The sequence below is a fragment of the Vespula pensylvanica genome, chromosome 14 (assembly GCF_014466175.1).
Source record: "Vespula pensylvanica isolate Volc-1 chromosome 14, ASM1446617v1, whole genome shotgun sequence".
NCBI lineage: Eukaryota > Metazoa > Arthropoda > Insecta > Hymenoptera > Vespidae > Vespula > Vespula pensylvanica.
In genome coordinates this window covers 1,330,867-1,356,691 of record NC_057698.1, presented here as the reverse complement: position 1 = coordinate 1,356,691, position 25,825 = coordinate 1,330,867, and the positions used below count along the sequence as shown (strand labels likewise).

At 32.9% G+C, this 25,825-nt stretch overlaps 1 protein-coding gene across 1 annotated transcript in view; it reads right to left on the bottom strand.

Moving 5' to 3' along the window:
- LOC122634372 (dentin sialophosphoprotein-like) overlaps window positions 1-25,825 on the bottom strand; it is a 64,536-nt gene that overhangs the window by 5,300 nt on the left and 33,411 nt on the right. The window contains exon 2 of the mRNA XM_043823251.1: window positions 6,343-6,705. Within this exon, the coding sequence (XP_043679186.1) occupies window positions 6,343-6,697 (355 nt within the window). The 5' untranslated portion in view covers window positions 6,698-6,705. The remainder of the gene's footprint in view (window positions 1-6,342; window positions 6,706-25,825) is intronic.

Here is a 25,825-nt window from a genome sequence, read left to right as displayed (position 1 = left end):
AGAGAGAAAGAGAGAGGGTAAAGAGGAATAAAAGAGGGAGTGGGAGGAGGTGGAGAGGTCGATGGATACCGGGACAGCAACGGGCCACCTCAGAGGACGAAAAACCACCCGGCATCCGCATTCGAGCTCGACATATGGTCGCCCCCAGGAAATGTTAAAGAAGAAGAAAAAGATATATATATATATATATATATATATATATATATACAGAGAGAGAGAGAGAGAGAGAGAGAGAGAGAGAAGTCGAGCGAGAATCGAGCCAAGTCCATCGTCGAAAGCACGGCTGCTGGTTCCGCGTATTTTGCGACTACTTTTTCGAGGTGTCACCCCGGTTAACGGGGCCGTGCCATCGAGCCATTCGATCCTCTACGAACAACCAAGACGATTGTCAGGCTGCTCAGGTATCGGGTACACGTGTTTTGCGATAACGCACGCCGCGGTACACGAAGAGAAACGGTCTGCTGGGTCGAACGCGTTATAGCCTCGTTAACGGCCAGACGTACGTACATACATACATATATATGTACGTACATACATTCATACATACATATATGTATTCATGTATGCATGTGGTAAACGCCCGAACCCATATTGCACTCGAAAACTCTATCTTTCGATCTGTGCCAATTTATTTCTCTATATTCGATTTGACCTATCGTAATAGATATATAATAGACTTTTTAATCTTTTTCTACATTAACTTTTCGATTTGTTTGGATTATTTATTATTTTAAATAATGGCATTTGTTGGAATCATAATAATTGAGATCTATAGCGATATCACAGGTTTAATGTTATCGGTTATGTAAGGTAAAGGACTGAGGTACTTTCTGAGATTATTTTGTTCTTATCAGAATGTTTCTATCGATGAATTTGCACTGTTTCACTTCGTGTCTTTTTGTTGTATTAAATTTGATCCGTTTCCAAATGTATAAAGATTCTTTTCTTTTTTTTTTTTTTTTTTGAACGTGTTACCGATCTATACGATTAATTAATTGCTGATGTAATTAACGATTGATTAAAAAATATTATTTCGAAATTATACCTGCTTTCAAACAATACAAATTTTTATTCCACCATTCTTGAATCGTTTATCTCACTATTTTTTATTCCTTTTCTTTTTCTGGTCCACAGAGGTGAAAAGAACGTATAGAATAGTAACGACTTGGCTCGATGCTCGAAAGGAACTGTTTTCGACGAGAACAAGCTGAGAGAGGAAGCAACGCGTTATAATCCGCAATGTAATTCCAGAAGGAAGTGTCCGTGACCGTGTCGCAACTGTGCTTGTTTCTGAATCGAATCCTGTCAGTGTAAAAAGCCAAGCATTATGCCAAGCATTTTGTTAAGCCTGTAAACAATTTTCATTGATTTTATTTCCAAAACAAAATCATTCTTGACAAATACAATTTTATTTAACGAATTAACGCGTACTCTTAATTTTTTATTTTTCACTATACTGTGTCTTTCGATTATTCTAATTCTACTACTATTATTATTATTAATAGTAATAGTAATAGTAGTAATAATAATATAATAAAATTGTACGCGTAAAAATTTGTTCACGTTCGAGACGAAGTCGAGTCATGTCGACTACTTTCTACCAGTACTATTGTTATATACCTTTCCGTAAAAAAGTAACGGCAATGCGGTTAGAGATGCGGATAGCATGAAAGACGCTGATAGCAATCGAGAAAAGAACTACTGTACTTGCATACGTACGTTTAGTTTGTAATGCAATAATCAACTGAAATTAGAATCTAAAAGCTTTCGAATTCTTACACGGAGACTATCACTTTCGTTTTTTCGAAAAACTTTTAAAGAATTCACGAGGAAAGGAAACACGTACACGCGTACATATATATACGTATATGCGTTGAAGTGTATAAGTTTCTTGTTCCTAACGAGACACCGGTCGAGAAACAAGCAGACGGTTGATTAGTGAAAGGATGCGATATTTCGAGATTAGCGACTACTCGAACCAGTGTTGATCAGTTCTTCTTAAAAATAGCATTAAAAGACAAAGAAAATCTCAAAGAATATTTGACCTATGTGTATCGTGTCAAGAAAAAGTCGAAACTGACGATTCTGACGTGACATAGAACAAGGAACTCATCGGAGCATAATGTTCTAAAGTATTTAGATTCGCTAACTGGTCTTATTCCGAAAGAAAAGAAGAAAAAAAAAATCTGGTATACGTTGTATGTAATGATTCGCGAGAAATTGTTCTTCTTTTTTTTTTTTCTACACCCTTCTATCAACAAACAAACTGTCACAATAAAATAAATTTAGAAAAAACATGTTAAAAAAAATCATTTATATATCACGATAGAAATTAAAATATTACCACGTAATATAGTACATTATATTTTTATTTATTATACATTGTAATTAATATGTTACGTTTCAATTTCATATGAATTTTTTTAATCCACATTTTTTTTTTTTTTCTATTAATAAGAAATAAGGATGCAGGAAAATGTTAAGAAAGAAACTGAAAAATAATGTTGATCCTGAAATAACGATCGTGAAAACAAAACAAAAAAAAAAAAAAAGAAGGGAAAGAAAGAAAAAGAAAGAACAAGAAAGGAGTAACATCGAACGTAAGAAAAATTTCCAAGAAAATGTGATCCAGATCTCAAGATGATCCACCCTTTTCGAGAGCTCCGTGTCTCCTTCTCCTTTTCCTTTTAAAAGAATTAACGATCGTTATTCGAAATAATCGTCAGTTCGCGAACTCGAACAGTTGGAGTTCGTAAAGGAATGCAAGGTATTTAAGTGTAAAAATCGATTTCGTCTTTTCTGTCCCTTTTTCAACGTACAGCTGCGTGTTGCTTCTGGTGTCCCGGTCGAGCAAGTTCGGTTCGTCGAACGTGCAGTGCATTAACGATTTACCGATTTTGTAAACGACGAACTTTTCACTACTCTCTCGAAAACCATAGGGGTACATACATACATATATGTGTAACCGTAAACTCGAGAGAGAGAGAGAGAGAGAGAGAGAGAGAGAGAGAGAGAGAGAGAGAGAGAGAAATAAAGACAGAAGAGAACCGTGGCTGTTAACTGTACTCTTTACGAGTCCGTTATCGTCGATCACTGTTCAAATCGAGAATAGTGGAGAATATACGCGATAACGATCTTTTTTGTTAATCATACGTCGCATCATATTAAATCTATACTACTTATCATCAATGGCGAGTAAAAACGAGAATAACCACTCGATAACCAGACAAGTCGCGTTTTTCCTTCGACGATAATGATCCCCTTCGTTAGTTAATTAACTTAGATAAGCCTCGACGAGGCAGATTTCATTAGTTAAAAAATTAAAAAAAAAAAAAGAAGCAAAAAAGTAGATAAATAAAAAATACGACGAAAAGAAGAAAAATGAAGAAAAAAAGAAGATGGTGATGGAAGAAAGAAATTTCCTACTCTAAGATGATTCTAACTTGACGCTTCTTCCAAGCAATAAGATCCTTCTCCATCCAACGTAATCAGCCATATTACCTACTAACGAGGAAGCTGTTTCAGATAATTAACTACTTCGAATTTCATTGGAAAGTATTAAACGTCAATTATCGATGCGCGCTGACCCATTTCTTTAACGGTAAAAGCTATACAGGAAAGTCACATACGAATGATTTCAACTGGAAATTTCTATTGAAATCGTTTTCAACGATTTTACGATTAGAAATTTTGTTGATTGCCAGTATGAATAAAATTATCTTTTTCTTTCTTTGTATCTTAACGATCATTAATTATTCGAACAAACCGAAGGAACCTTTTGTATTTATTACATTTTATTTTATTATACATTATTATTTTAGTCTCTGAAATGACGAGAATATAATTTAAAGGACTCTTAAATTCGTCTTAAATAACATTTTCTTTTCTTTTTCGTAATCAACTGGATTCTTACAACATATATATATATATATATATATATATATATATATATATATATATATATATATGTTACGTCGATGCATAATGATGCATATGTAGATACTATAGATATAATATTTTCTTGAAAGAGTTGCGTATGAAAAGTCGAATGAGATTGTGTGCCATCGGTAAGGATACACGAAGTCACGTACGAACACTACGGATGAGAATAGCACGCGATTAGAAAGAGAAACTATGCGAGAGAAGAACGAGTCTAACGAGGTGTGACACTTTTCTGATGATGCGACAGGAGGACACATCGTGACGACATAATCGTGTGACTAATTGAGGACCGGTCGCAGAGTGCGTCTTTCGAATATCTCCCAAAAGAATTAATTAACGGCCGTGGTAGGTTCCGAGGTCGTTCCATGCCGGTTTTCTAAAGCCTTTAATAAGGTTGCCCTTTCGAAGGGAAAAGAAAACTGAAAGAAGGAAGAAAAGAAAAACTCGAAGCAGCCTGTGCAGGTGCTCTCTACGACATCTAAAACGTATCTCTTCTTCTCTGTCTTATTCGTCTCACCTTATTCGTGTATTCAATTCATTTCTTGTTTCCTATATCTATAAGTGTATGTATTATACGTTCGTATGTGCATGTATGTACATATATATATATATATATATATTTTTTTTTTATGTATCGTACGTAACATCATTTGCTCAGTTGATATTTATTATTTTTTTTATATTATTATTTATCTTCTTATTTTATCGAGAATATATACGTCAGTATCGACTCAATCTATTTGAACGTTATACCACTCGTTTTATTTTATTTTGTTTTATTTTATTTTATTTCATTTCTTTTCTTTCTTTTTCTTTTTTTTTTATTTTATCGCAACTAATTCGATTCGACTCGATTCGATTTCATTAATTAATTAATTAATTTATTTCATTATTATTCATTCGCATATAAATATTATTTATTTTATGCCAATATTATTTATTATCAGCTAAGATATATTATTTGAGTCTATGGGATTCGAATACGTACCCATACTCCGTTTAATATAAATGCAAATTTCAAGTTTCTCTTTTTTATTTCTACTTACGAGACTTTTACGTATATTTATTTATTTCTTTTCTTCTCTTTTCTTTCCTTTTCTTTTCTTTTCCTTCTAACAATTTAAGTACGTAATAAATTCGATTCATCATTCATAGTTGTACATATATACGCATACATACACACCATATAAGTTCGAACGTACGAGTTACAACTCGACGAACCTTGAACGTTCCACCTTCCATCGTGCGGTTACGCCATGATAATTCACAAATTGCGCAACCGTTGCATCGCTATACAAGACGCCTATGTGCACCGCATTCCTATCTACGACCACTGGTTCCGCTTCTTCGATCACTATAACACGAGATTAAGAGCGACGATGGAAAACCACGAGTGAATAGTACGAAAAAAAAAAGGAAGAAAAAAGAAAAGAAAGAAGAAGAATCTACAGAGACATATATTTTTCTTATTCTAATATTTTTTTTTATTTTTATTTTTTTTTATTTTTATACACTCGTGAAAAAAAAGTGAGTGAAATTCATTTGAAACAATCGTCAACATAAAACTAAATAAAATTGTTTCGAATAAGGTACGTTCGCTCGTTTGGTTCTTTTTTTTTTTTTCTTTTTTTTTTTTTTTAATTTCAATTTTAATTTTTTTCTACATTTGTGTTAGATCGACGAGTCTCGTTTTTTAGAACAAATTTACTCGGCTTCTTTCTTTCCTTCTTCAAGACGATAATTTCGTAAGAAATTTTTGCATGCCTCTCGTTCCGCTCTCCCTCTTTCAAACAGTTCATGAACATTTAGTATTGCGAGGTGGAAAGAAACGCGTGGTTAGCCACGTATACCGAGGGTCGCGTCTCTCAACACACTCTTCAATTATTATTATCTTCATCTAAAATCACACGGAGACAAAACGTTTCCCTTCGACTTTCACCAATCATCATATTATTTCCGATAATATCCTAGCGTCATCGAATAAAAAACTCGAGGAAAAGTGATAAGAGAAATAAAATAAATACCACGAATATCGATCCAACATCGATATAAGATTAGAAATGCTAATCGAAATATCGTCTTTGTGAATTAACACGACATAGCTCGATAGAAATGAACAAAATAACAAGTTACCACAAAATCGTGTAAATAACAATATATTTTGATCAATAACAATAATAACAAATATATCAATAGAATTTAATCCAATAATTTCACTTACATAAGATACTTCAATTTGATCCAAAGATTCTGACTAATATATATCGTTCTAATCGAATCGATTTAAACCATTTTAATTGAAAATTAAATCGTACCTTACGTAATTATTATTCTACAAAAATTATGCGAAAGAAAAACAATATAATAAAAATGAGGAAAGAAAAGAAAATGTCTACCTACCTCGTTGTTTTTCGGGCTCATGCTCGACGATGAACGCCGGCACAGCTGTGACCATCTGATAGTCGGTCTGATAGTCACTCCGGTAGTCAACCTCAACGACCTCATGTTCCTCGTCCTGCTTCGAAGAAAGTAACGCTTGCATCGCTGTAGCATCGCCGCAACTTCTTCGGCTGTATTTCGTCCTGGAGATCCTAAGTAACGCCGCAGGACTCAATCCTTGAGAATTGTCCCGAGAAACTGGAATCGGACTGATACTTTGTTGAGTCTCTGATTCCTCCAAATTCGGACTTCTCGGTAAAGCAAGACCGACGTCATCGGCACTGTGACGCCTCGATTTCGATAATCGTTTGAACATCGCTCTTCCTGCAAAGTAATAAAACAAAACAAATCAAAATACCATATCAGCGAACGAACGAAACGAAAAATAAAAGAATCCTTCGGAACTCTTTCGGGGCCTATTGTCTATCAAAACAATGGTCGATTGTGCGAATATTTCCAATGAAAATTCATAAGATCGAAGATATGCTCGACGTTAACTATGTACGGCACGAAAAACGAAAACGATTTGGGGAATTCTTAACGAACCAAAATCGAATTTTTATCCTCTCGATCTGAACAATTATTTGGCTCTTCGAAGAATTTTTCTCTTTCTCTCCCTCTCTCTCTCTCTCTCTCTCTCTCTCTCTTAAAAAAAAAATGAAAAGAGAAAGGAAAAGAAAAGAAAATAAAAAACAGCGAAGATTCTCAGCGATGAGACCACAAAGATATATCTCGACGATCCTGAATACGCTAAATAATAATTAATAAAAATATAAACCTAAGAAAAAGAAAACAAGGAAGAAAAAAGCGATTCGAAATGATTCCAATAATCAGAATCGAATTTCGATGGTCGATGAAAAAAATTATTTACGAGAATATCGAAGGACAACAACATTGACGATCGTGACACTGACGATCGTGTAAAATACACAAGGATGGACCGATCGGAACGTCCTAAGAAGAGTAGTGGCGGACGGGCGGGGGGGTCAGAGGGGGAGGGGGGTTAAAGCATACTAGGAACTAAAAATAACGGCCGTTAAAGCATAAAATATCGTCGACGTTTCGTGTAACTATAAATTGTCTGTAATACATACATATACATATATATATATATATACACACACACACACACATAAACACACATACATAGAACGCGTGACTTATAAAATAAGAGAGAGAGAGAGAGAGAGAGAGAGATGTATAATATATAAGATGTTGATACCTACACACGTTAGATGCATACGTAGATGCATACATACGCATAAACACTCTTCTGATGGCAGAGAGAAGAGAGAAGATGGTTAATAACGTTCCACGAGGTCGCGCTCGACAAAACATCGCGCGTAACAGTGGCATTATAACGATCTCAGTTGCGAGAATATTATTTTCGAATGGCATCGACCGACGTATAGAGCAATTAACTTCTCTTACATTAGCGAAGTACGAAGGACATCACGCGATATTTATTTATTTATTTATTTATTTATTTATTTATTTACTTATTTATTTATTTTCTCTACTCAAGGTTATTCAACTTCTCAGGGTCCCATCGTAGAACGACACGACGACGACAACAACAACGACGACGACGACAACGACGACGATGATGATAATGATGATGATGATGATGATGATGATGACGCTGTTCCTGGTGATGCTGTGCTCTGCTTCAATGCTTTCGACGGTGTACACACACACACACACGCATGCACATATATATATATATATGTGTGGCCAAGAGAAAGAGAGATAGAAAATCCTGCGCCTCCACGTTTTCCTATCTCCCTTTAATTCTTTTTTTGTTGTTGTTGCGTGTGTTTCTTTTTGTTTTCTTTCGAAAAACACATGGCAGAGCCCAGCGATTTCTGTCGCTTTTACCTTCTCGCAAGGCTTGTCTCTCGACTCGCTCGATTAGCTCTCGACCGAGAGAGAGAGAAAAAGAGAGAGAGAGAGAGAGAGAGAGAGAGAGAGAGAGAGAGAGAGAGAGAGAAAAGCTCGAGAAAGAGAATCATCATCTTCTTTACTCTTCTCTTGCATCCTCGTTCTACTTCAACATTTATCCTTGAACATCCCTGAGAGAAGAGCGAGGATTGAGCCCGTGATTTTCTTAATTCGTACGAGTCAGTAAGCAAAGGATTTATGTCCGGACGAGTTAGAGAGCTAACGTTATCATGTTGGAATACTCTCTCCTTTTCTCTCTCTTACTCTTTCTCTTTCTCTTTCTACGATCGATCCCTATCTTCTCGATCCTTGATCTTGAGATACTAGATAGTTGAGATCGACGATTTATTCTAAAGAAACTTGTCTATCTCTTTATCTGTTTGTCTCTCTCTCTCTTTCTCTCTCTCTCTCTCTTTCTCGTCTCTTTCTTTCTTTCTTCGTGCGTGAATTGATTCGAGAAAAATGATGTTTATCTTCTTGAACTTATTTCAAACGATAATTGTCTGCTTCTTGCTATATATATTCATACGTATATATATATATATATATATATATATATATATATATATATATGTATATGTATATATCTTTATCTTATTGCAATCATCTTGAAACTCGAATGAAATGTAACGTTAATTAAAATTAACATTATAGTTCGCACATTGAAAATGAAAATGCAATATCGTAGAATTTTCGTTTCCTTTTCCTTTTAAACGTCTCCGCATCTCGTAATCACTTTCTATATCTTAATTACTTTTTACGGAAATTCAATAAAGTCAAAGAACTCGCTAGCCTTTTATCACGATCATTTTTAGAAAAGTTCATTTCAATTGCAGATATATTTTTAGACTAATAGTATTTGCTGATACTATAAAAAAGATCGATTGTCTTCCAAAGTTGTAAGATCTTTTATCTCTTCCTCTTTCTCTCTCTTTCTCTCTTCTATGCTTCGTTAACTATATTTAATTATTTATCTTCTCAAATAAATTAATAAATTATTTAGACATACAAATAACGAAGCATTGTTATATCTATCTATTATATACCATGATACGTCAAATACAACACATCTTTTATACTCACTTCTAATAATACCCAAATCCAAAATCTACATATTTTACTGTATTATTTTATACTAATTTCTATTTAGTTTCTATATTCTTTTCTTTCTCTTTTCAACGATCTATGAAATGAAATAACGTTTCTTTTTCCTTTTATACTTATCGAAAAATAATAAAAGAAGAGAAAAAAAGTGTCAATTAATTTTCTTCCAAGAGAGAAAAAGAGATATAACGCAGAAATCATTTTCTCCATTCTCATTATCTCTCTAGTACTCGAGAAGATTAACTTCTTCTTCTTCTTCATCTCTCTATGAGCAAAGAATACGAGTAAATAAGTAAGAGGAATTCGCTAGCTAAACCACAAGATTACTTGGTCCCACGAGATAAACCAAGGAAGAAGTTCTTAACGCAAACTAGATCACCTACGATTATAGTTGGAGCGCTAATTACCCCGGTTAACTTTATCAAAAACTCGTACGTGTATCCTCCTCTTCTCCCTCTTCTCGGTAACGAAGTAACAAAACCGAGAGCAGCAAAAGTCAATATAAATGAAACTGGAGACTCGATCGGACTCGTTCATCCGATCACAGCAGCCAGATAAATGTGTCCGTGCTTGAGAAAGCAAGAATTTCTTCTGCGTATATATACATACATACATACATACATACGTATATATATATATATATATGTGTAAGAGTATATATATATATGTGTGTGTACATATATGTATATATCTATATCTCGTCCTCCCTTTTTCTTTCATTTCCCATATCAAACGACACGGAAGAACGAAACGATCTCTTTATATATACCCTAGGACGCTGCATAGTGTTACGATTCTATCGAGATAAAAATAGAAAATACCCGATCGAGAAAATCCTCTTTCCGATTATTTTTCTTTATTTTTCTGACTGTTATCGTCATATGTGCCACTTCACGTTTACATGCTTCTACGAAATCGATCGCTTGTAGGGATATATCGTGAAAAATGATATTCTTTATCTGACAAGTAGAAAGATACTGAATATCAGAGAGAATTCGAGTATATGAGAATTAATAGATACTTCTCTATATGATAATTCGCTTATTAAAATAAATAAAAATTTACTTTGGTAGTTTAATACCGAGAGGAGGTGGAAGAGAGAAAAAAATGAAAGAGAACATAATAACAAATATAAGAAGAAAGTGAAAAAAAAGAAAGAAAGAAAAGATATAAAACGTTGTAATTATTACAAACTCCTTATCTATATTAAACAATAAAAAATAATTAGATAAAATTAAATAAATAAGAGAGAGAGAGAGAGAGAGTATAAAAACAATTAGTTGTATTACTTATAAAAATTCAAAAAAGAAAAAAAAAACGTACGAAGAAAAGATAATACAAACGTTATTCTTTAAATAGTAAACATCAACAACAATCGATCATTTATTTTTTTGTTCTCGACGAAGGTTTCGAATATTCTTTTTTGTTCGAAAATATTTCGACAGATTCAAACTCTCTCTCTCTCTCTCTCTCTCTCTCTCTCTCTCTCTCTCTCTCTCTCTTTCTCTTTCACAAGTGAGTTCAGGAGCAAGCCGCCAATTAAACGTCTCAGAGACGTCTCCTGCTCGTTGCTGTTAGGCTCGAAAAGTATGTATGAAAGATAATCGTCGAGACTCGTTAATTCGCACGGAAACCACCTGTCGGCCCTTCCAGAACGAAATATACCTATACATACATACATAAGTACATACATACGCATATATGTATATATACAAATATATATGTGTATTTATATGTCTATATATGTATGTGTATATATATATATATATATATATATATATATATATATATGTTTAAGTTTCTCTTGTACTCTCGTCGGTACCTTCGAAATATATATCGCGATCGCGACATCGAGAACGAGTAGCAGGCGCGAAATCAACGACTCGAAATCTCGTACCGGTAATTTCTCAACGAGCAGGATGATGATGATGATGATGATGATGATGATGATGATGACGATGACGATGACAATGACGATGACGATGATGACGATGACGACGATGATGACGATGATGACAGGAGTGTGAAAAAAAAAGAAGCGGATGTACAAGTTACAACAACTTGTACCAATGATCGATCTTTTAGTATTTATTTCTCTTTCTCTTTCTCTCTTTTTTATACCTATAGCTATACTAATATTTTAATGTTATATCACTTTATATAATTTTTTTGTATTGTCTGATCTGGCTATATTAAATTCGAGTCATTTAAAAATTATTTATTATATATATATATATATATATATATATATATACTAAACAAACTTAGCTAATTTTATATATATATATATATGACTTTCAATCGTAATAAGTAACGTAAATTATAAATATCTACCCAACATAAAAAAAAACTTTATAATAATTAAAAAGTTATTATGTAAATTCAATGAAATATATACATATATATATATATATATATATATCATCATTTATAAATTCATTTATATAAATTTACAAATAAGATTCGAAGTACTTTTTCTCATACGTCACGATATACCATCTCTTTCTATCATATAATAAACGAGTTCGGGTTACCTTTTGTACATATTCGAAGATCCGTGAGAAAGATCTGAATCCTTTGGATCGTTCGATCTTTTCTACACGATCGATATACATATACATATATATATATATACACACACACACACACACACATACACACATATACATATATATTGTCCGATGGAGACACTGAAAGTCTTGGAAGAATGTAGGTCATCGATTTGGTACTCTCTGGTCTCTCCGTAAATCTGTCGATCGAAGAAGGAAGATAAAAAAAAGAGAAAATAAATAAAGGAAAAAGAAGAAGAAAAAGAAGGGAGAAGAAGAGGAAGAAAAAGAAGAAGAAGAAGAAGAAGAAGGAAGAGGAGGAGGATCGAAGTGGGCGACTTTCGACTCGAAGCAACCTCTCGAGATCGAAAGCACGTTGTCGCGTTACTATCGCGAAGAGAAAGGGAAATTCTGCGCGTTCCTTCGGCAGACGGTCTAACGATCTCCATCTCTTCTAAATACGTGCCTAGCGTGTTAGAAAAGCGCTATGATTATGTGAAAGTTAAAAACAACAAAGTGAAATTAATACGGAGTAAGATAAAACAGAAAAAAGAAGAAAAGAAAAATTATTTTTCTTTCTTTCATCCCTTGTTCTTTACGTTTCTTTTTTTTTTCTTTGCTTGTATTTTTTTTTATATATATATATATATAATAATTATTAGAGAGGAATTTCCAATCTCGTATCTTGATTGTTTCTTTTTTATCGAATATATGTACGTGCGTGAATATGTGTACGTGTGTATATTGTTAATAGCTTGCTTAGACGTTCAGTGATGAACGATAAAGGTCGATCTCGTTTTCGAGACACATTATTTAACGAATAACCAAAGAGAAACGATAAATAGTGTTCGAGAAATTCTAATTATGGGCTCATTGATCAAGATGTTACGATAGGAGAGTATTCGCTTTGTTGTCTTTAACTTTCACATAATCTTAACATCTTAATCATTACACTTTACTAACAAAGGATATAATTAAACTAATATGTGTATATATACGTATGTATGAATGTATGAACAATATTCTTAAGTAATTACGTGAAAAATATTATTAAAATTATTTGTAAAGCATACGTAGTATTAATATAAAAATCTTCAATCGTCATACTATATCCTTGAATTAAAATAATAATAATAATTCTGCAAATTAAAATCTTTAAGAAAGAAAATAATGACAAAATTATTATATACACACACACACATATATATATATATACACACACATAAAAAATACATGAAAATAATAAATCGAAATGCTTAATTCCGTAAAGTGAAATTCTAAATCCGTAAATTGTTTTATTTCATTTAGGAACGAAATCGATCGATTTTTTATTTATGTATTTTCAATTTCTAATCATTGTATTAGATCATTGAATCAAATTGAAAAGGATAAAATTTTTTCAAGCGAGAAAGAGGATATCCGAATCGATTCTCTTTTTCGTTTTTTATTTCAAAACGTTGCAGCACGAAGTTTATGCAATATCATGCGATACTTCCTTTTCCTGTCTCGAACGATTTAATCGTACGACTTTGTCGTATGATGAATACGGAAGTCATGTAGGTGTGAAATTTACATTGATAATGTTCGAGACCTTGAAAACATTATGCTAATATTACTTATGTATTCCAAAATCTTATTCGCAAATGCATTTATATTTCTTTTTTCTTTTTTTTTATTTCAGTATATAACATAAATTAATAATACTTGTGATATATTTTAATGATAACAACGATATAAATATCGATATAATTAAAAAAAAAAAAAAAAAAAAGAAAAAGGTAATAATAATACAAGATTAAAAAAAAAAAGAAAAGAAAATTCTCAAAAAAAATAAATTCATTTTCTTAAATAGTAGGTACCGTTTGGAAGTAACACCTTCTTAGTTCCAGGTTGCATTACAAACGAGTATATTTCCACGTGGTTTCTCGCGTACAATTATGCATTTTCTACGAAGAGGACTTTAAAGGCCAGAGTTAGCAAGTAAGCAAACAAGCAAGCAAACAAGCAAGCCAGCAAACAAGTAAGCAAGCAAATCAGCAAGATTCTAACTCGCTCGCACATATATTTTCAATGCGTCAGATTTTAGTTATAAAAGTTTGGGCTTCCTATGAACGGAATAGCGAACGGACGTATATATACATATGTATACGTGTATACACGTATGCATATATATATATAGCTATGTATTTATGTATGTACGAACGACGATAGTTACAAAAGAATGCAAAGTGTTAAGCTCGAAAGAAGGAGATGAAGTACGAGAAGAAGAAGAAGAAGAAGAAGAAGAAGAAGAAGAAGAAGAAAAAGACGATGATCTCGAAGAGACTCGAACATACAATTGGAAGAAGAGCCAAGGAACACCTGTCACATGCGAGAGACACGAACCAAAAGCCATACGTAACGAGCTCTGCTTTTGGATTTATGCTAATTCCGTTGGAGCGTGCTCTTCACGAGAAACGAGCGAGCTTTTCTTCATCATGAACGTGTTTTACAAGTAAAATTCCAACGATGATTATGCTCATTATTATTATCGTTGTTGTTATTGTTATTAATATTAATTTGTAAGAAGGACAATATGTACCGCGTTAACTAGTAAATATTCATACGTTGACAACCTTATTAATGGGGATACGAGTAAATAATTCTAATCGATTCTCATTTATTATGCGAGAATATTAACGAGAGCTTTGTTGAAAAAAAAAAAAAAAGAAAAGAAAAGAAAAGAAAGATTTTAACGTTGATCTCAACGTCAAAAAAGTTTATCTATGTTTATTATATATATATATATATTTTTTAAATTACTATTATCATGTAGGTAGTTGGATTTAATTATAATGATATATCGACCACTTAGTTCCACTACATTTTCTTTCTCATTATTTACTATACTTTCTCTATTACTCTATTTATCCATTACGATTATATAAACCTTCAGCAACATTTTTCTTTATATTCTATTCTATCTTTCTTTTTGTATTATCTTTTTTTTCTTTTTTTTTTTTTTTTTTTTATTATAGTTCAACAAATTGTACCCATCTTATCGCATCGTAATACTTCAAAATATATTTATTAATATTATATATACCATTTATTATCAGCATTATATTTTCATTTATTTATTATTATATTATTTAAACGATTTAACGATAAAGAATCGATTTCGTTTGTAATTTTCATACTCTCTCTCTCTCTCTCTCTATCTGTTTCTTTCTTCTTTTTTATTAAGTAAATACTATCGTGTATTTTTTGACGTTTCCGTGAAAAGAATCGAACGAGGAAATTTACAGATACACATATGTGATCACGAACTTATGGCAAAGTAAGTACTTACTAGCGCGCGTGATCGCGCGCGCACAAATGCCCCAGGCTGGAGAAAGTCCCTGACGGAGGCTGCTGTGCAGCGTGTGTAGGAACTGCACGCTCGCGTATGCACTTTTATGCCATCGTCGAATATTGCATGGTTTCACGTAACGCACGTGCCGCGATACATACTCCGCTTATTCGATTCAGCCGAGCAGCTCTTTCTGTGGATTTGTCGATGGATACACACAACACACATACACACAGAGAAAGAGAGAAAGGGAGAGAGAGAGAGAGAGAGAGAGATAGAGATACATATACATACACACGTGTGCACGTGTACACACAAATTCTTTTACAGATACGAGAAAAACGAACATATTCGTTTCTTCAAATCGAATTTAAATCATGCGTATCTAACTACTAGGATAGTTTCTTTTGCCTGGGAAAGATGCGTACGTTCGGTTTACTGCAATTTAGTGCATCAAATTGCAGTTGCATATTACGGTTCGCATAGAAGAAAGAAAAGGTGAAGTGAATCGCTAATTCTTTTTTCCTTTTCTCTCTCTCTCTCTCTCTCTCTCTTTTTTATTCTTTGCCTCGACCGATGAAATTTTTATAGCTGCGAACTCGTTAGAGTGGTTCTATCGGAACGAACATTTTCCCTTTTTTTTTTTTTGTCTTTTTCTTGTTCTCCTCGAAGAATTCGTATTACTATTCGAACTCGTTTTCTGCTTCAACAATTAAGTCATATTCTAACGTAATATATAGACTTTTAATTGCAATGTATTTCCTTGGAATAGGAATTTCCATTTTACGGTGTTTGTACGTGAAACTTTAACAATTATTATATATAAATATGTAAGATTTTTCTATCGTAATTATTTTCTATAGAAAAAAAAAAGGAAGAAGAAAAAAATATAAATAAATGAAATCAATTCAATTGTTTCAATCGAAAAAGAAAAGAAATCTGAAATACCGTCGAAATATCGATGAAATATCAATCGTTATGAATGAAAAAAAAAAAGGGGGGGGGAATGAAGAAACACGTGTTGTACGTTTATGAAATTTCAACGTTATTTAAACGCATGTTACATCTCACGCGTTCGATTTCCCTATTTGCGTTTTTGATAGACTACACAGCAGGCTTTCACCTGTCTCAATCGCCGACACGAAAGACTTCGAATTTATTATAGTTGAAACCGTAATTAAGAGCGTGTCAGACATGTATGTACGTTCACGGTAGCGATGTGCCATTGACATGCTAATTTCTAGGATACTAGAGAAAGATAATTTAAAGATCGTTTCGTATTTGGGACAGTGTTGTTCCAACAAACGCATACACGCGTGCACGCACACCGATTCTCTGCGTTTCAATCATAACTTTACAAAAATAAGAAACTCGACACTTTCCTTTCTAATGAAAAAGAAAAAAAAAAAAAACAGGAAAAGAAAAAAAAAGGGGGAGAAAAAAAAAGAAAAATCTATTTAACTAGCACGTTTCTCTACGCAACATGTTGGCTGTATTTGTATGAAAAAAAAAAAAAAAGAAAAGAAAAGAAAAAATTAATAAAGAAGAAACAGAAAAATTAAACAGAGAAAAAAAAAAGAGAAAAAATATTCCTAAGTCACGCGTGTTATGCGTCTTTTTATCCTTGATCGAAGCATTATTTGCTTTGTAAAGTATGTACTTAATAATGATCATTTTGTTCATAGATAACGTCATTACTTGCTAGAAATAGATAGACGTGTCGTAACGATCTTTACGAGTTCGTAACGATAATCAAGGAAAGATTTTATTCAAAGTTTACACACGTAAAACAATAAAAACGTAATATTTTTATTCGTTCCATCTAAAATCTTCAAAGGCTAATTAAGTTTCTAACCGATAAATATCTTTACTTTCACGCGAATTTCTTCGTCCTATTTATTTCTTTTTTCTTTATTTTCTTCTTTCTTTTTCTCTCTTTTTTTTTTTATTTTCAAGACCCAATATAAAATCAACGATGAAGTTTGAAATTTATTAGAGAGTGAGAAAGAGAGAGATTTTTATCGAAAGTCGTACGACACCAAATTTATAGATAATAAAAAAATTTTTATTTTTTTTTCCTTTCTTTTTTAAATATCATTTGGATAGTTTTACGAATGTCAAAGTTTTTCAAAAAGAGTAGCCTATTTTTTAATGGTAAATCAATGAACTTATTGGACAGAAACGTCACTGTAACTCTCTCTCTCTCTCTCTCTCTCTCTCTCTCTCTCTCTCTCTCTCTCTCTCTCTCTCTCTCTCTCTCTCTCTCTCTCTCTCTCTTTCTGTCTGTTCATCTGTCTCTGTCTATTTTTTTTCCATCTTTCTTTCTCATATTTGACGGCTTAGAAACGATCGTCTCGACTATATTCGCTTAGAGAACGGTAAAAATAAAATCGTGACCGTGTCTAAGACCATCTTAAACAGGGATTTAACAAGGAAGGAGAAAGGATTTGTAGACGATTTTAAACGGACAACCGAGGAATATGATATGCTTGTTTGCATGTATATCTCTATATTAATAAAGAAGAGAGAAAGACAGAGAGAGAGAGAGAGAGAGAGAGAGAGAGAGAGAGAGAGAGAGAGACACGGTGCAAACAATCTTAATCTAATCTTAGTGTTAAATCCGAAAGAATCTTCCATGTAACTTTCAAGAACTACATTTTCCCGTTTTTATGTTGAAATATCGAATGAATGCTCTCTTAATTATCTCTGATAATTATGTCCAAATTCTTTTTTTATATCCCTCTTTTAATGAAGAATAAATATTAGGAAAAAGTAAATAATCTGTTAAAATGAAGAAGGAATATTACAAAAATTATAACGATGCAATATTTTCTATCTTTTAATATCAATGACTATTGATATTGCCGATATTACATAACAACGTTAATATTGATATGATAATTACTAAATAAACATATATAAATTCTAAAATCTAAACGGCAATATTCCAAGATGGCAACTTTCCTTTTTAATATAAATCATATAGAATGGCATTTATCTATTTAATATCAAGTTTTTATCGTCGTTCTTTTTAAATCTTTACGATAATAATTATTTCAATAAAAAAAAAAAAAAAACAAAAAAAATTGACTGTTATCTCGTCAATGAAATAAATCTAAGCATCTCTCGTTACGCTTCAACCTTCTCTAATCGGCCATCGTAAATGGTCCACCGTTTAAAACTTTCTTTTTATTTCTTCTGATAAAATTACACACACACACACACACGGACACACGTGTATATATTTACACGTAAGAATCTACGTAGATAATACATTATTGGAAATTAACGGTGCGCAATGAAAGACGGTCGTAATTTACATCGGCCACGCCGATTAACGATGTTAATCGCGCTAATTGTAAGTTATACGCCAAGTTGATAGCACGTTAGACGTGGTGTAAAAAAAATAGAAAAATAAAGAGAGAGATAGAACGTATCATAGAATGCGTTACGAGGGCAAATCATCTACGTATAAATGTATAGTTACATGTACATGTGTCATGGACCAATAATAATCCAACGTTTGCTTCTTATAAGAATTTTATGTGTTAGTTCAGCGATGAATCGATTCTACATTCCTTTCACCGTATCATTTTACACAATCGATGATTGCTTATACAGATTTAACGTTTTTATGGTATAATTGTGATAACCATGGATGATAAACTTTTTTCTCGGAATTGCCTTTTGCATTACCCGTCATCTTTTAACTTCCATTTAATTTAAAGTATCTATTTTATTATTTTCAATAAAAAATTTATGTATACATACATAAATACATATATATGTAATAATATTTTTATTATTCATATTGATGTCATATTTATTGAATAAGTACGTCGACATCGATACCATGAAATCATTAAACCGATAAAATATAATCAATTACATTACAATTACTAAATTAATAAATCCATATTGATATAATTATGATTAAAATGATATCAATGTTGTACATATTATTACGTAATATTATATACATATAAACATATATATCAAATCATCGAATTCCTCGTTTTTTAAATCCGACATTAATAACAAAAATAACCCCAACACGATTCTCAATATTTACGATCCGATATTTAAACGATACTTTCTCCGTGTATGTAATTAACAAAACAGAAAAAAAAGAAAACAATAGTGCACGAAGCGATTAAAGTATATCGAAGTAAAAGTCATTAGCAAGGTATACGTGATTTTCACGCTCACGAACGTCATCGAGAATAAATGTATATACATACACACACATATATATATATGTATACATTGTACACACACATACCACACACCCTTATAATGCCATATACAAAAATGGCAGCCTCCTTCACCGAGGTACTTGCTCTCGATATTACGAAGACCTTCGACTTCGAGTCATAAAATCGATACTCTCTCTCTCTCTCTCTCTCTCTCTCTCTCTCTCTCTCTCTCACACACACATGCACACACACATACAAACAGACACTACCACTCACGTACAAACAGATTGTCGATATGGTTTTTATTATCGAACGAACCTGCGTGATCTCTAGGACACATGTTATTAATGCGAGTAATACACCTGTTACCATACGCGCCGTGTTGCGTAAGGTTCTCTTTCAAGAGAGAAAAAGAGAGAGAAAGAGAGAGAGAGAAAGAGAAAGAGAGAGAGAAACACCGAAGTCAAACTGGCCGCAAGAATTCCGAGTACTTTCACTCCTTGCTGAGGCGCGGTGCTGTCTCGATACACCTTGTGTATATACACAAACACACGCTGGTTCTGCTGACTGCCTACCTGCTGATTCAGAAGAGAGTCGAAAGGGTAAGGGAAAATAAAACGGAGAGTGATGCACGATTTTATTACGCGAAAGCGAAACCCGAATCATTTGTATATCGTTCCTTTTTTACTTGCTATGTTTCTTTTTTCTCCTCTTTTTTATTTTTATCATTTTTGGTGTTGGTTTTTGTTCTTGTCTTTTCTTCCTTTTCTTTTTTTTTTTTTTGATTCCTCTAATCATCGAATTCTTCCGATCATGGAATGCACAAGCGATTTCGCGTTTATAAAGTTATTTAATATCGTCGTAATATCAATTATGAAATCTACCTAATCATAGTCATCGGGTTAATTAATAGCATATTTATAATTATCAGATTTAATATTATGAGTAAGATTTATGTATAAAATCTATTGTTTATCAGCGAGGAATTTCTTAACGAGCTACGGGATGATTAACGAGCAGCAACTTTCGTATTTATTTCAATCCATATTATTAATCGTAATATGCCGAAGAGGAAATTAATTAGAAATAATTAATTTTATTAAAAAAGATTTATATATATATATATATCCCATACAAAATGACATGTGTTTCATTAAATTCACATCAAATCATAAAGTTAATAATTTAAACGAGATACCATATTAAATCCAAAGTAATCATATATTCAATCGATGCAGCACATGCAGATAAAAATAATAACAATACAATTTTTTGTTGTTCGTTAAGATCACGTAGTTTAACATATTTGAATATTACTGTACTTCCGTAATTCTATGCGCGTTAATTAATAAAAAAAATATTCATATTTCAAGATACTCCTTGATGTTCTTCTTTCCCCTTTCTCTTTACCAAACAGGAACAAAAATAAAAATAATAATAAAAATAATAATAAAAATAATAATAACAATAATAATAATTATTATTATAAAACGAAAAAAAGGAATATATAGAAGAAAATTCAAGAACTCTTAACGCGATCCGACAAGGGGCGTACATTTAATAAAATATTCGATTTAGCGTCGACATCGTTCGGAGTCGTTCGGAGTCCTTCGCAAGAGAGCTCCGCGTAATAAGTGTAATAAAGAGTGAATTCTTCCGAAAGGTTTGCGTTGAATCCCGGCAAGGTTTTAAAAGAGAAAGGGCGCAAGATACGTGGAAATAACTATAAAGTTTCGCTTGGTTCGTACTTAACGGCGCCATAATTGGTGGCGAACCGCGAACGACTCTCTCGTTTATTTTTCCCTTCTATTTCTGTCTGTCTGTCTCTCTCTCTCTCTCTCTCTCTCTCTCTCTCTCTCTCTCTCTGTATCTCTATCTCTTTCTCATTCTCTTTAGCATCTAATCGCAAAAGCTCATTAACACCTTCTCCTTACTTTAAACTCAAGATGACGGCAAGTATGACGGTAGGGTGACTCGCATTTACTCTTTTAGTTCTGCAATCAACGCACCTGAGAGTACATTTGCCAACGATGAAATACACGCTGATGTACTTTGTCTGTTCTGTATAGATATGTGTCTTTGTGTGTGTGTGTGAGAAAGAGAGATTTATATATGTATGTATCTTCAATCATTGTATCTTATTTACTACGACCATAGACTACCGGATGATTTCCGATTGTAATCAATTGCATGATAAAAATAGTTCGAGTTAACGATGATGCTATAAGTTGAACTAATTTTATTTAAAATCCGTTTCATGGCCTGCAATTATTTTTTTTTTTTTTGTTTAATCATTAGAAGTATATATTCTATTTATTGTATGTTCCATTCGTTTTCCTTTTGAAAGAGAGAGAGAGAGGTTACGTGAAATTCTGAATGAATTTTTATGAATGAATTTTTATGAATGAGTTTCTATGAATGAATTTCAATGAATGAAATACTATCTATTAAAAGAAAAAAAAAAACGATTTATTAATTATCATTAAAAAAAAAAATCGATATCTAAAAATTAACTCACTTATAAAAATGTTAATATATTAAACATTTATGTATATACTACATACATATATATCTTTAAATAAGTAAATAATAATTTCATTGAAGAGAAAAGCTTATTTGGAGAGTATTGACAATTCGAAAAGAAGAAGAGAAAGAAAGAAAAAAAGGAAGACAGAAAGAAAGACAGAAAGAAAGACAGAAAGAAAGAAAGAAAGAAAGAAAGAAAAAGAAATCGAAGCACGTGCTCGAGGATAGCTCTCATTCCCGCGTTAAATTTCGAATTGGCGATACTCAGGAACGAATTATGGTGGTGTAGTCTCATAATTAGAATTAAGAACAGCCTGCCTGACCTCGAACGTCGCAGAAAAGCCGGCCGTCCGTCTTGTATCGTACAGCACCATGATTTTCGAACGATTAGAGCCGAAGGACCGACCGAATTAGCCGTCTCTTCTTCTCTTTCTCTCACAATTGCCCTTTCAAAGGGCAAATTCTCTCTCTCTCTCTCTCTCTCTCTCTTTTCCTCTCTGTCTCTCTTTTTCTTTCTCTATCTCTGTCTCTTTCTTTCTCCTATTCTCTTTCTCTTCAAAGTGTTCACTGCACGCAAAACTTGCGGATCTTTCCGAAGAGATCGCGTGCATCCGGTGCATCGAAAAGAAACATCCTTTTCTTTTACTCGTCGCATTGACCTTATCGATTTCCCTTTCGTGATTTTAAGAAAGACAGAAATAAAAAAAAAAAAGAGAGAGAGAACGAAAAGAACAAATCTGTATCTTTTTTTAAGGAACAGGATAGTTATTGTCTCGTTGGAATTTTGGAAATGGATATTTTATTGATTTGGAATTGATTGAATTATTTCTTTTCTTTTTTTCTCTTTTTTTTTTTTTTTTTTTTAATCAATGTAAACAAGTGTTTTGTTGAATTTTTAACTATGATTCTTTCGTTCAATGTTAATTTGAAATGTTCATTCTCTCTTTCTCTCTCTCTCTCTCTCTCTTTCTCTCTATCTCTTCTTCCTTTTCAAGATACAAACCACATCAACCTTGTGAGTTTCCTGAACTCAACGACGGCTTCTCTACATCGTGAGCGCAAGATAACGACTAATAAACTTCGCATAATATTTGCGTTTGGTCTCTTAAAGGAAATTCGTTATGGCTATCGAACTTGCGATGGTTAATTTAATTTAAAAGAGTCATCGTTTCTCCTTTCTATAGAAGAAAAAAAAAAAAAATCGGAATTACGCCATCGAAAGAGCTACGTAAGGAAAGAAATTAATAGTGAGTTACTAAACTTTCCTTTAAATTTCCTGTCGAGTTAAAAAAAAATTTGAATTACATACAAATTAAATACGTAGAAATTTAATGTACCAATAAAACATGCTACTGATGCCAAATATCAAATTTCATACGTAACATAAAAGAAAGAAAGAACTAATTATATCAAATTTAATGAAATTGTTAAGTCGAACATAAATAATAAAACGCGTTGATCGCCGATAAAAAAGATTGATAAACTTAAGATCCATAAAGTAACTTCTTGCAAAATCTTAATTAAAACGATAAAAATAAAGGGACTATTATCTGCGACAATGAAAAACTAGCGCGAGCGTATTTTGTAAGCCAATTTTCCAGTTCGATAAAAAAATAAAAAAGAAAAAGAAAAGGAAAGCGAAAGAAAGAAACGAATAAAGAAAAAGAAGAAGAGGAGGAGGAGGAGGAAGAAGAAGAAAAAAATAAGAAAGAGCTTAGATTTAAAATGGAACGGAGGTTCGTAGGATGTTCGTAGATAAGACTTCGAGAAGCCAAGAAAATGTATTACAAGCGTGTCAAAGCCCGTCCGCGATAGTACGAAGCACACGGCCGTAAATAAATAATAGAGTTTAGCCAATGGAGAGTAGGTATAGCTCTAGTCTACGTCGTTGAAATAGCTTCGTACACTGACCCCACGCTCTTCGATCCATTCTGCTGTTTCAACGACGTAACTTTTGCGTCAGTGTCCACCTTTTAATTAATCATTGAACAAGAGAGTGAGCGTGTGTATATAAATATATGTGTGTGTGTGTGTGTACGTGTGTGTATAAATATATATATATATATATATATATATATACACAATGTATAAGTATATAGATATCACCTACGTGTACTATGTTTCAATCCATTGACGTTTTAGTGGGCGACTATCAATAACACGACATTTATCGATCACACCTTTTAATTCACTTCTTTCTTTCTTTTTTCTTTTCTTTTCTTTTCTTTTTTTTTTTTTTTTCATTGCATCCTTTACAACAGTTCCTTATTGTCGTAGGATGTACTATCGCTTTATTTCTTTCTTTCTTTCTTTCTTTATTTACAAATGTACTCATTGCTCAGAATCATTTCCCAATCGATTAATCTATCGAAGATATATCTATTCTTATATTTCCAGATGTATTAACAAACGTGACTACATCGATAAAAAAATATTTCTCTCATGCGTGACATCTGGATTTAAAAAGTAAGCCTTTCTAAATCGAACTTGAATTATTCGAATAAAAAATATTTCAATACTAATCGATTGTTTCATTTTCATGGATGAGAATGATCTTGTTAAAACGAAAATTTCGTTTTACAAAGTCCTACGTATTATTCTTGGTTTCAAACTCTAAAATAGAAAAAGAACGAAAGGAAAATATCGTTTACAGATATTCGTCAGGCTGACGACGCTTCGCAATTTTCGTTGGCGTTGAAATTCACGGGCAAGGGCGAGAGGAGTTGGGCAAACTCAGTTGGCCAGCAAACGGAAGCCTTTGGAGCAAAACTCGCGCGTGCCTCTGATGATCTGTCTTACATACCAGACGGCTATCCACACCCCTCCCCTTCCCTAACCATCCACCACCACCATCACCCCCTCCTCCTCCTCCTCCTCCTCCTCCTCCTCCTATTTCTCCACCTCCTCTTGCTCCACTCTCAGAACCACAAACTGTAATGTCTAATTATAGTAAATTGTTTTCTATTTCTCAGCGTGGCTTCCACAAACAGAATCGAAACTTCATTCCCTCTGAAATCCAATCGTTTTGATGAAACGAATCATATTACGCCATACAAATTATTATATTAATCCGATTTCTCGAAATGTTAATAATTTTAAATATAAAAGCGATTGTCACGTTCGTTTTCTTACTCCTTTTTTTTTCCATTCTTTCTCTCTTTTTTTTTTTCTTCTTTTTTTTGATCAATTTATCGATGCACCGTAGAATCACGTAACTTCCTGATTCAAAATGTAATAAATCTTTCTCTGTAAGTTTACGTTTATAAATTGAAATCGGTCTATTTATAAGAAAACATTCTTTACCACAAATTAATGATATAACATTTATACTCAACGTTTCGAATTAATTATATCGTTGCTATTGTTTTTAAGAAAAGAAAATTAGGTTATAGAGCGTCGGATAAAAATGGAAGAAAAAAGAAATCGAAGAGAAGAAACACGATCGATTTTACAAATTAATAAAATACCTTGTCGCAAATTTAAAAAGAAACCCAAGAAACCTTTGATACGAATGCTTCCGCGAAATCGTTTTGAAGAAAGAGAAAGATACGTCATTGGGAATCGGTACAATCGACTCATTCTTTTCTCCCCTCCGAGGAGCACTCTCAGCACATTCAGTACTCTTTTAGGGGTTTCTCTTTCTTTATTTCTGACGAATCTTCGTCTACCGGCATTTTAAAAAAGTGTGACGACCCTCGCGAAAAGAAATCTGAGTGAGGTGTTGGAGACATACTACACGAAGGATCCTCCTCTCTCTCTCTCTCTCTCTCTCTCTCTCTCTCTCTCTCTCTCTCTCT